Source organism: Corvus kubaryi, unplaced genomic scaffold (assembly GCF_017639235.1).
Source record: "Corvus kubaryi isolate FWS band 111438036 unplaced genomic scaffold, C.kubaryi_AGA036_p1.0 66, whole genome shotgun sequence".
Classification (NCBI taxonomy): Eukaryota; Metazoa; Chordata; class Aves; order Passeriformes; family Corvidae; genus Corvus; species Corvus kubaryi.
In genome coordinates, this window is record NW_024582054.1 from 8,155,432 (window position 1) to 8,168,869 (window position 13,438).

The 13,438-nt window shown below is 33.6% G+C and overlaps 1 protein-coding gene across 5 annotated transcripts in view; it reads right to left on the bottom strand.

The window, feature by feature from the left end:
* The window catches only part of NOVA1 (NOVA alternative splicing regulator 1), a 144,028-nt gene that overhangs the window by 29,703 nt on the left and 100,887 nt on the right, over positions 1-13,438 (bottom strand). For all 5 annotated transcript variants that reach the window (XM_042047544.1, XM_042047542.1, XM_042047540.1 and 2 more), the window contains one exon: positions 6,078-6,244. In XM_042047544.1, the coding sequence (XP_041903478.1) occupies positions 6,078-6,244 (167 nt within the window). The remainder of the gene's footprint in view (positions 1-6,077; positions 6,245-13,438) is intronic.

Consider the following 13,438-nt stretch of genomic DNA (forward strand, 5'->3'; position numbering starts at 1 on the left):
ACTTTAAGAAAAGGTGTTATCTTTGAAAAAATTGTATTAAAACAGTTTAATACCTTCTGCAGCTACAATGAGAAACAGAGAGCACTGCAAGGCCCCACTGTTCTGAACAACCTAAAAGACTTACTAGGCTTTCAACACTATTAGATAAGCCTTTCTTAACTGACTGCTTGCTTTGCTCAACAGAGAGTCTTCTTCACATCTGCTGTGATCTCCTTTAATCTGTAACTTTGGCAAAAGATTCTTATCTTGGAGATGACTATAAATGTACACATTTCAAAAAATAGAATTTGGATAAAGAAATAATCAAGGGTTAGTAATTTGCTTACAATCCAGACTCTAAAAAGGTTGCTTTGATGACTTCAGTGATCTATTTTTTTTCCTACCTTTTCATTTCTGTAAAGAATAAAAAAAATAAATTTTTATTATATTTCAATCTTCGCATTTGGTTTTGCTTTTTTGTGGAAGAGGAGATAGGGCATAGAGAAATACAGATAGACTAAGAGGTAACTCATCCCTATTTATGAACTCTTGGGAGCCTGACTTTAAGAAAGGAAAAAAACATGGTTAAGTATGATCTTGAAGAAAGATGATCTCATGTTCTGTCAAAGACAAGAAGGGATCAGAAACTTAAAGCAAACCACCAGGAGTATTTGGATCATCAGAGCAACTCTGGATGAAAGGAACTATTTAGAATTTATACTACAGTGAAAGGGACAAAAAAGAATCAGGACCTTCTCTGTCTTCAAAACTTGTCATTAACACAGAACTACTACAATATCTGGTGCTGTTACCTAGAAATAACAGTAAACTGAAGTATGTAGCTAGGCACAGCCATTAAAAATCCTATAAGATATGGGTTTAAGATTCACTCTAGAAGAGAAGGTCACCTTTTCTTCTGGGATGCTTTGGGATTCAGAAAGATACACCAAAACTACAAAGCCATCAGAAGGTACAAGGTAACTTTAGAATTTTCTTCAGAACTGAAACACTACTGAAAATTTATGCAAAGTTGAATGCTGCTGTTCATCCCCCAACAAAATATTCCATTCTCATTTCACTTTTGAAGCACAGAAGAGTTAATAAGCAGCTACAAAGTTAACTGCATTCATAAACAAAATTTTGCATACATATTGAGATTCTATTCAACACTGCTGAAATGAAACAGAAAATAAAACTAGTGATCTGCCAACAGAATTAAGCATATGAGGACAGGATAAAGTATACACGTTTTTATGGAATACTAAACTTTTGCCAATGGATTCAACGTACAGAACAAAATAGCTTTTATTTTTTGTTCTCGCAGCTTGCAAAGACCTCTGCATATCTTAGTATACATGGCAGAATAACTGTTGTGATTTTTCACCTGTTCACAAGAGAAGAAATTTTATGAGAAGTTTTTAACTAGAAGAAAAGACACTGTGATCTACGAAGCTACTTATTTTTTGTCTAAATGAAAATCGTAATTTTCTCATATTCTACAGTTTAGTGAGATTCATCTAGGTGACAGACTTGTCTTCAATGGATGATAAAGAAAAGAAAGACTTCTCAGAAGGGATAGACATTTTAAGAAACCAATCAAAGTTTCTTAAGGAAGGAAGAATCTGCAAGTATTTGTGGATTAAAAACTGAATATAATCCAGCAATGTGAGCATGCAGGCCAGAGAGCAAACTGCATCCTAGGTTGCGCCAGAAGAAGTGTGTCTAGGAGGATGAGAAGTGTGTCTGTCCTTCTACTCTGCTCTAGTGAGTCTCCACCTGGAGTGCTGCACCCACCTCTGGGGCTCTCAGTATAAGAGAGACATGGACCTGCTTGAGAAGATTCAGAATAGGACCACAAAGATGATCAGTGACTGGAGCTGAGAGAATTGGCATTATTTATCCTAGAGACAGCAAAACTTCTTGAAGACCTTAAAGCAGCCTTTCAGCACTTAAAGGGGGCCTATAGGAAAGATTGGGACAGACTTTTTATCAGGCAGAGTAGTGACTGAACAAGGGATAAGGTTTTTAAATTGAAACAGGTAGATTTAGATTAGACCTTAGGGAGAAAATTTACCGTGATGGTGGTGAGGCACTAGAAGAGGCTGACGGAGAAGCTGTGGATGATCCATACTTGGAACTGTTCAAGGCCAGATTGGATGAGGCAACCTGGTCTAGTGGAAGTTGTTACTGGCACCGGGGGTGGACCTAGATGATCTTTAATTTGCCTTCCAACTAAAACCATTCCACGATTCTATGAAGTCTACTGAGTCTTTATAGTCTGAAGAACTCATAATCCAAACCAACCCTCCTCCATTTAAGCCAATATTTTCAGTTGTGTATTCTTAAACTCAGGTTGTATTTAGGCATTTGAAAGCAGAAGTTTTTATTTAACAGTTATGAAGATTTCTTTTTTGTTGTTGATCAACATTTCTGGAGTAAAAGCAGTTGTTTTCAATAGAGGAATATGAAATTACATATCTGAGTTCAGACATTAACTTTTGCACATTTTGAATAAAATAACAGGGACCATGATTAATAAACAGAAGTTTAACTCATGAGACATTAACTATCTACTGAAAAACCGAAGTGAAACTGGTTCCAATGAAAACTATAATTGGAAGTTCTATATGTGAAAGTTTTACTCTAGATTTACAAGGAAGAAATTCTAAATCCTTTTCTGTGTTTTGAAGACCTAAGCATTTCATAGAATCAAAGAATGATTCAAGTTGAAAGGGATCTCAGAAGGCCAAACAGGGCAAACTCCTGCTTGGAGCAGAGTCATCTTTAAGATAGGTCCTCTTTCCATCACAAAATGCACAGTTCAGCAATGGCCTGGACAGGCCAGTGCTTCCTGGACAGGCCAGTGCTTCCTGGACAGGCTGCTACGACATCTGCTACTTGCTACAAATGAAAGCTGGAAGGAAAAGTTGCAATAATTTCTGAAGTAGTTGGTAAGACCAATTTAAGCAGCCTTTTCCATTGTTCATAAGAGTTGCTATTAATTTAGAGGTGAAATTTAAAGCTTTGGATGCTAATTACAAAGACAAAACAACTCAAGCTCATGAACTCTTACAAAAACAATTTTCTGTTTCCCGGAGTTACAATATGGTTTGAAAGAGTTTGTATGACACTGTAATTAATAAAGAGAGAAAAGGGAGGCTAAATGCTCATAGTAGTTTCTGGAAAGAAAAAGGGCACAGGAATCAGCTGGTTATTGTTCAATGATACTTAGAAATATCAGACGGCTGATATCTATGGAGATTGTAGAGATAAAAGATACAAACATTTGTCAGTTAAACATCTATCAGACCTACTTGGAGCAGAGAACTACCTGGTATCTGCTGATAAGTACAAAGGATTAGGAGAGACAAAAAAACATACTGGAGAAGGCTCAGAAGGAAGCACATAGATTTGCTTTCAAATCTGCAGCTGAAAAAGCTGGAGTTAAAGAGACAGAATGTTCAGATAGTGATTTCCACTAGTAAGGAGAAATGCCAGGCCAGTCAGCCTCTGCGTCCCATGCCTTTCCTGAAGACAGTGCTGAAATTCAAGCAGTCAGCAAAGGCTTTACCTACTGACTTTCTTCATTGAATCTATAACCAGAAATTTTCTTTCTTATCTCTCTTCCCTAGAGTGAGTGTTGATAAAGCAGCCCAAGACAGAGAAATTTCAATAGAGAAATGAGAGCTGCATGCTCATATATTACTCATGCTCACATGAGTGGCATTGCAAGACTTCAACTACTGCTGTCTTTATTCATGGGGAGAAAACTACATCATCTTTTTGACTGAAACATTTTCAGACTTCCTAAATGAAAGTAAAACTTATTATTTCAAATCAACTTTAAATTTTCTTCAATCTGCAATGTGCCAATGTTCTTGGGCAACATTCTAAGACAGGAAGAACTATGTAAAATTTTGCTTAAAAGAAGAAATTACAAATGATAAGGCTCATTTAAAAAAAAAAAATCAAAATTACTAGTATTAAAAATTTTACTGATCATTTTAATAAAATTGTGATATGTGTGATCTTAAGAAAGTAACACTGGAGTTCTAAGTCATGGCAACCTGTTATGAAATATTATTCTCTTACATTCTTAAATCAAGGTATTATATCTTTCACTAAGGTACAGTATACTCTGACACTGGAAGACAGATTAATTCATCTCAAATTCTACCTAAGAACTAAACTAACAGTTTCATTTCTAGGTAAAAATAATGGATTTTAGATTGGGTCAATATTTATAGTGTATTCATTTATCATAATAGATGTTTCCCCATTAAAAGAGAATTTAAACAATTCATTGTGGTTAAAACTCTTTAACATATGCACATGCATATCTCCAAATATTTGAAGCTATATTATTATGCACCTGTATGTATACAAGTAATATATTTTTATTGTAAGATGCAGAGCTAGTATATATTGTACTTTAGACTGTGTCTGAACTTTATTAGCAGTGGCTGCACTCACTAATCCCTCCAGAATTTAATTGAATTTAACATTCCAAACCAACAAACCCCATACCAAACAAACTTTCAAAAAAGAGGAAAAAAATTAAAAATAAAAAACCCCAAACAGCAACAACTAAAAAAACAACCAAACCAAATCAACCAACCAATCAAAAAAACAAGCCCCCAAAATAAAATAAAAACAACCTCAACAACTTTGCAAATACATTTTCTGAAGAAACAGTGTGGACAACGAGATATATAATCTTCAGACACAAGAGAGGAATTTTTTAGGCATTTCACTAAACAGCTCTGTAATCTAGTTTCTCAGGACCCTACTACATACCTAAAAACTAGCTTAATTTAATTTCAAAAGGGGAAAACCACTTTTTATTGTAATAGAGAACACTAGTTTCCCACTGGATTAAGAAATACTGGCATAAAATCCAGTATCAGCAGAAAAGCCGCTCAAAATACAGATCAATTTCAGCTTTTTCTCCCTCTTTCAGGCATAATCATTTTCATGTCTAATAATTGAGAAACTAATTCTAAAAACTTGGGGCTTTTCTTTTTTAGTATTTTCTTATAAATTATCTAGAGTAATTTTTATGTAAAATTATTGCATACAGAAAAAATAAATAGTAGTAAATATTAGAAATCAAATAAATGGTTTATGCACAATTTCATCCATCTAAAGCAGTCTGTTGCTAACTCATCCTGTTCAAACACATCTTCATATAAGCCTTCTGTGTATGTCACTGTATAAAAAGTAAAATAATTGCACAGAGTTACCAAATTATAGGAAACTGAATCTTGTTAGTGTAGAAGGACAAAACAATATTTTCCCACATAGGATAGGTGAGAAACTAAAATCTATCCTCTACAGGATAGAGAGACAAGACAAAATTTTACTAATGTTCACTCCTTTCTTTCTTCATTCTTTTCTTATTCAATACAATGAAAAATAACTTTAAATCCTGTATAAAGTATATTTCCCGTTCTCCTTACAGAGCAAATTTGTTTAAGTTAAAATTTTTATGGAAAATCAAAGAATAAAGAAGTAGGGCAATAATAGCTTGGAAAAACTTTTTCAGTACCCAAAGATTTTGAATGAAGACAGTAAAAAATAGGCAAAAAGATGCCAAAAATAACATAAAATGAAATTGTAAAAAACATCCCAAGTAATTATCCTTATGTTTTCAAGTTCTTACAGGTAGGACTTTAAATTATCTAATTTAGGGTCAAAAAAAAAGTTACCTTTTTTTTATTTATATACATAAACGTAGAGAACATTCAGTTAATCTGTGATTTTTAGTAACACTTAAGATTTACATGGGGTTCACCATTTAAGATTAAAATTCAGCAATCGTGAACTAAGACCTAGAAGTCTATTATCACCTTATACAGTAAAGAAAAGTTCATGGAAGAAACACATTAGAGCATGGCATTGGAATTTATAAAACACTGTCTAAAAGAACTGCTGAGAAACATGGAACATATAAGTACAAGGAAAAAGAGTACCAGCAAGTTAATAAAGTGTAAAATAACATTTTCTTAAAGAACATGTTATGTTTACCCCTTCCAGCACTAAAGTTTTAAGACTTCTAAGGAGCTGCTGTGACTCTCTATTCCCAACCAAAAACTCACTTGTTTGATGCGGTCTGGATTAACAGTGGTCTGAGGCTGTAGAATGCTGACAGGCTCTGTCTTGGCCACATTCTGAGGCATTTCTCGAATCTTCTCTGCAATGAAGCCATGAACTGCATTTAGTGCTTCGACTGTTCCCTGGATCAGACACACCCGCTCTGTAGTACCTGCAAATACCAAAAGTTGATCTGAATGACATGGATTCTTCAAGATCCCACAAACTGCTTCAATTAGGGCACAAAGATGGCACTCAAAAGCAGTGTTGCAAAGCCAAAGAGCAATACCTTCCTGAAAGTAAACATTTAGATTTCCTAAAGATAACATACTGATGATGTGAAGATATTTCAAACAACTCCTATTTGTGTAGATCCCACGATCACTAATTTCCCAAGTCAGCCTGGATAACATCAGTTGGAATACTCATAACCTTCTTCCAAAATGAAATTGTTCTGCTTGTGCTACAAAAAATCCACACCACTTTTTATTTATTGATTTCTTAATGAAAAATATCTACTGAATGGCTAAAGATGGATCCAGAACTGTGGAAAAATACTTCCTTTTTTTTTTTTTTTTTTTTTTTTTTTTTTTTTTTTGTGCTGAGGCTGGTTGTATAGCAAAAAAGGACTATTTTATGTATTGGGACTATTTTACATATTGGGTTACAGCTTGATACATCCTCACTAATGAAATAATATAAAACCCCCCAGTATTGATCCTAAAGATAAAAGTATGACATTTCACTGAAACAATCCATGTTCTGTATTCCACGTATCAAACCACTTAAATAGGTTGCAGAAAATCAATTTTGACTTGAAAAACAGGATCTAGCAGGACTTGGAAAAAAAAAATCCCCAACCCCCCAAAACTCAAAAGCAACTTTAAAAGGAATATTGTAGTTTCCAATTTCATTCTGCAGAAATACCAACACAAGACAACCTGCTTTAAAATTTTACATAATACATACTTTCAAAAACACATTCTTTACACTTCCAACATACACAATGATTTTCATCACCTCACTGCTGCCTTCAAATACCAGTAGAATAGTTCTACTAACAGAGGACAATTATAACATGAACTACCAAGATAGTAGTGTATTCCTAAAAATATAACAATACCATAATACTGATTGTGTTGCAAAGATATGTCAGATGCATATGTCTATTCAATGTCAGTGCATATTTTGCTTCAAGACCATGGGGAGGGGGAGCAAAAAAACAAATTTGAGCCATGGAATCAGCAGAAAAATAAATATATTAATTTTTTCTCTTGACATATTCCTAGTAAATACTATTGATAAGATCACAAATTAATCTTTTCTCATATAAAATTCATTCACTCTACCTATGAAAATGAAAATGACAATGTAATGATGTGGCAAATACTAGCAAGTTTGCAACAATTTCTGAAGTCGACAACATGTCAGTTGGCCTAATTTCCATTGTACAATCTGCATGGAATCACATAGATTAGAGAAATGTACCAGAGTGGTAAGCAACCTCCTCCCTTCCTATCAATTTTATGTCTATATAATAAATTGTTACCAACTCATCTTAAGATATGCTCCTTACAAGAGTGTAACATAGGCTTTAACAGAGAATAGTATGGTAACCTTGGGAATTTCCAACAAAAAAATTGGGTTTTACTAGTAAATGCTCCTCACCTGCTTCTGTGGATGATCTCTAGTGTTAAATATTTTATTACCTAATGATGAAGGAGCACACTAAGAACCTTGATTGCTTTTAAATTAACATATTCACATATACTTAAAATCTGATTTTTATCTTAAGTATCATGCAATACTGAAATTCAACACTGTGGTAGAAGTGCTACAGCAAAAAACACGGAATAAGAAACTCAATTTTTCTCTATCAAAATATGTTATTTAAAAATAATGAAAATTAGGATTAAAATACATCAATCAGTATTTCAAAATATGTCAGATTATTAATCCTTCACACAAAATATAAAATTAGAATGCTTACAGTCTTAACAGCAAGTTAAAAAAATCTCCCAATCAAATGCATATTTCTCAAGAGGAAGCTTTTTAAAATATTTTTGTGACCTCTTACAGCATCTTTTCAACAAATCAACTTCAAAACACAGCTAATTTTCTTTTCCAAGTGCTCTATCAGAAAAGGGAGTTTGAATGCCATGAGTGAAAGTCACCACAGCAAATGAGACTTGGTTCCTAGACAAAGCTTTCTTAATGCCTTTTTTCTTTTTCCTACATGGCGCCCTCCCCCTCTTGCAAACATTGCCTGTGGTTTCTGCGTAAAGCAATCCAGCTCAAAGAAAATGCTCTGGGGAGTCTTTACAAGGTAGTATTAATTGTCTCCTAAATGATGAGAAGTGAGGTGGACTGATCAATGCAGCTAATGCAAGTGTTCTCTAGGTCAGCAGACAACACACTGAATCAAAACACAGATCAGGTTACGGGTGAGCTACCGGAGCCTCATTCAGAAAGCACTTAACAGGGATGGCTTCTGTCAAAATACTTGAATGGAAAACAGTCAATGCTAAATAGGAATTTAGTTAGACCTGACACTAAGTGACTAAAGGGTATTTTGCAATCTGTGTGACTATAGAAGGTGCAGCATAATAAAAATATGACGTATTTCATACTCCAGACCAAACATGCTACATTTTAGTATGTATAAACTAGGATGTAGTAGCAGAAATCACTGTTCCATGAAAAAATCAAATTGTGCAAAAACACATTTCACACAGAGTAAAGGTTTTAAATTGCACATTTGCTTTGATAGCTATGTACACCAAAAAAAAAAAATTAAAAATTAATAAAATGTGGAGAAATTGTACACCTATACAGTTTGGAATTGTCTCAATCTTTTGAAGCGATGTTGTCATATTCCTTCACAACTGTAATAGCTTTTCACTCAGATACTAGACTACAATAATTTACAAGAACTATGCAAAGGAAAAACTGCCAGCTACATGACCAACCTGTATGGCAAAAATAAACCTACAAATCGCTAATGCTGGTGAAATTTCTGTCATTTTAAGAGCTTTTAGACTCCATTAGAGTATGAATTAAAGTGTCAGATTGCTTGTAATTTTAAATTAACAGTTTTATCTAATCCTTTTTTCATGTTTCTGTGAATGAAAGCTCAGCCATCTATATAAATACTTTTTGTCACAAGATTTTCAAAATCTGCATTTAAAAAAACAGATCTAATTTTTGAAATAGCTTACTCAAAGAAAATCAAATTACCAAAAATCACTGCCCTTATTTAGGTTGTGTAAGCATAACCAATATAAAATTATTCTCTTTTTAAAAATTATTTTCAATTCAATTAGGTGCTAGGGTCATGTATTGCATACTGCCTTTTACATATGAAGACATAAAACATAGACAAGAGAAAAAAAATTTTGACACAGATAATGGTTAAATGTAGAATAGGTGATCATCATCCCTGTACATTAAATAAACCCTGAAACAATGTTTTTATGTATGTTCAATAACAACAAGGTCCATGCCAGAAATTTGCATGGGGCTATAAATGGGAAAAAAACTATCTGAAAACATGCTGTTGATGTTGCTACCATCATTTAATGTTTATTTTTTTCAAAGGAACTCAAGTAAATTACTTTTCAGCAAATGAAACGTCATTTCTTTCCCCTTATGTTAGAATCCAAATTCAATTTGAATGTGTGGGTTTTAACATTTCCTTATTAAATAAGAGGCAGAATCTAATTGCACAAAAAACTCCTGTCTGTACACTCCCCAAAAGTTTACTTGTAAAACCATCAGAGAAAAAAGGAAATCTTTATCTATTCTACAGTTCCATGGGAGAGGAAAGATAAACCATTTTGCAGGCATCACACAATTTAGAGGAAAGTAAGCAAAACCTTATTTTGATATCTAATAAATTAAGACTAAAACATAAACAGGCTTGCAATAACTCTATTTTAATAAATCATTTTTCCTTCTACCTCGTGTAACTATCTAAAATTTTACTTCTGGCAAATATCCTTGGACATCACACTAACTTTTTCAAGAACTTCAAAACAATTATTTTTCTCTGAGAATGTTATTTACTTATTGGACAACTGATACAGCTTTTAAAGCAACCATTAGAATAAATGTCAGGAGATGCAAGGATAAACAATAATGATGCTTTTGACGTTTGTATTTCTATACTTAACTGGCACACATCTCTACATAGTTGCCACTAAAATTTAAAATGCTTGCTTAAAGACTGATTCAATGAGTAGGAGTTCTTCTGTACTCACAGAAATACTCACTAAATGTTAAATGTGCTTCTGTATTTCAGGAAAATAAAAAACATTTCTCAGCTGAAATGCTTTGGGGAATGCATGGTACCTTTCAGAAATCTCTGCGTTTATATGGGTCTATAAACTTTACACTGGGCTTTTACGTCAATCTTAAAGAGAATTTGAAAACCTAAAAAGCACAATGCAATAGCAGCCCAGGGTAATCCCAATACATACACTAATTAAATCTCCTTGTATTTTTCCAGTGTACCATGCCAGTTTCTTTGATACAAAAGAGAACCTGTGAGAGGAGCCAAAGTTAAAACCTTAACTAAGTGAAAGCTGCACTAGAGTCTCTCATCAGCTGATTTACACTAAGCTTGTTGTTTGACAACTCCCAGTACAGCACTCCACTAAACCCAATGTCCCATACATGTAGTTTTGTGACCCATGACCAGCTGGCTGGTAGAGTGGGATTCTATGTAACACCACACAGACTAAATCAGCCAAAAACTGATCTTGCAAATCCCTTGATAAAATAGGACTGTGGTTTGACACCATTCCCAAGCAAACTAAAAATTGTCAGTAACTTGCTTAACATGAAATTCTGATAAACTCTTTCTTGGATGTAACATTTTCACTCTATGTTTGCATAAAGCCTCAGAAAATGAAGGTCAGAAAATAAAAATGTCTTTATTCAGATGCATTAGAAGTATCTCACAACACCTTAAATAGACATGAAAAACCTTTGCCATATAAATGATAAAATGTACAGTCTTAAATGCAACACATAAGAACATCCCAGAGATGTGTGAAGTGTTACAGAAATCTCAACAAGACAGTTTTCTCCTTCAGTTCTTATCTCTCTCCTATTCTCACCTTCTCACCAGAGAATTAACTGGTCTTAACATAGAGTCTGTACGCATATTCCTCACTGACAGAAAGGCATCTCTCAAAGCAAAGCCCGATGATCTCACAGACTTCCCAAACTGAAAGGAGAAACAAAGGCTGGTAGAAATTCTAGGGCTTTGATGTTCTGCTCTTGCTTTCATCCAGACAAAATAACTTTGGAACTACTTGCACAGAGCACTCACACAAGGATGTGTTCACAGGAAGCCCTAGTACCCTTTGCAGAAGAACCCGACTGCTGAACCCCTGTTGATAACACATCTTTTCTGTGTGATATATGGACAGCCATGCACATACATGTGCACATACATATTCATACCCACATATATACCAATTTGTTCTACTGTAATGAATAAGTAACAATATTGAAATGGATCAAGTTTAAAAATTCTGCAAAACTTATGTATGAATCCTCAGAGTTTTATGAAAACAAGTTTACAATCTATTGTGATTTGGTCACAAGACTGAATTACATGAATCCAGGTTTACCGTAGTTATGACTAAAGAAACAGATTATTCCCATGTGAGTGAGAAAGCATGGGAATTAAAAAAATTCAAACCTCATAACTATTAAAGGTTTAGAAGAGATGATGATTCATCTTACAAAGAAAACAACCCTTTGAATATAAACTGGTCTGTTATGTATCAGCTAAGGCTTTGATGATGATTTCCCAGAAATTTAGTTACATAAAGAGAGATGAAGAATTACAAATTCTGTCATGTGTAAGAGACAGGATTACAACTACTTCTCTTTGTTTAAGAGTTATTCATTTAAAAAATAAAGGTTCCTCTGCTAATGGTGGTAAATGTCTCCAAAACCAAACTAAAAGGCCAGAGATTTTTTTCTTTCTATGGTTTTATGTAGGAGTGTTACTTAGATGAGAAATACTCAGAGAGAAAGTATATGTGCAAATTAATGCCTAAATGGCTGCAAAGAAAGTGAACATACTCTATGCTTTAGGAAAGCATGTTTCTGGAAAATAAAAGCTCTGGAAGTAAGAAAGCCCTCAAACCATGGATAGAAGCACTATATTTTTATTAATTTTGTTTTGGGAAATGTTTGTCTTAATATATTATTTGTAAAATTATCTATAACAAATGAACTACTGTTTACTCAAACTAAACCCACCTGATTGATTCCATCATAACAGTTACAATGAGAAAAAAAGGGGAATATAAAACATAGAATTTAAACAAAATACAAAATTGTTAAATTTAATCGTTATTTACATATTCCACCAATTAAAAAAAAAATCACATGAGTTCGGGTCCCCTAACTGCATGGTATTCTCTGTTAACAAAAAAAACCTGCTTCATTTTATCTTCTTAACATTGGTAATATGGTTGATGGACTTCAATTCTCTTCTGATTTCTTTTCAAAGGGAAATGGGCTCACCATTACGAAACTTTTTAATAATGTAATACAACAATTTGATTATTCAAGTATTTTGTAGATTATTACCAGTGCCTGGAAATTAGTATCAGTAAGCATCTAAATAAGTAAACATTTAATAAAAGTCCAGTAGTGAAATTTGGCAAAAATGTGAAAGTCTATGATAAATAAAGCTTTCAAAATCATTAAAAAAAAGCACACACAGTACTACCAGAAGGCCATATCTGCTGGAGAAAATAAAGTAACTGACCTTATTTTTAGAAGACAACCACAGAACAGAAAGAAAAGAAATAGCATGTGTTTTTCAACATATCTGGAATGAATTTTTTTATTAACAAAAGAATGTGAGACTATTTTTTCCTGCAAAGTAATGTTCAGTTGCCAATTACTGCTTTTATACTATGCTATAGTAATATGAACCTTTGTTCATAATGCCTCCTACACGTACAATTACCAAACCAAAAGAAAAAAAACACCCATTTAAACAGTAAAATACATACTCCGAGAAATTGTAGGAACTGATACGTCTTATAATTTAGAGTGGTAATGGCTGAAACCACCAAGGGAGCTTTTCTCCTTAAAAATATTTCTCAAGTTCCATAGTTTAAAAGCCTGTGAAAAGATTTGGGAAACCCTCCTGGATAAGCTGAGCTGCTTAAGAAATCAAATCACATCATACAATCATTGCCATTTATTTGTTTAGAGGAAGCAAATACCAAACTTCAGATAAATGAGCTATAGTCAAAGTTTAGATTAGAAATTCTACGAAAATATTTGTGACTGAATGTATACTTTTTTCCATATATTGCAGACAAACACTGAC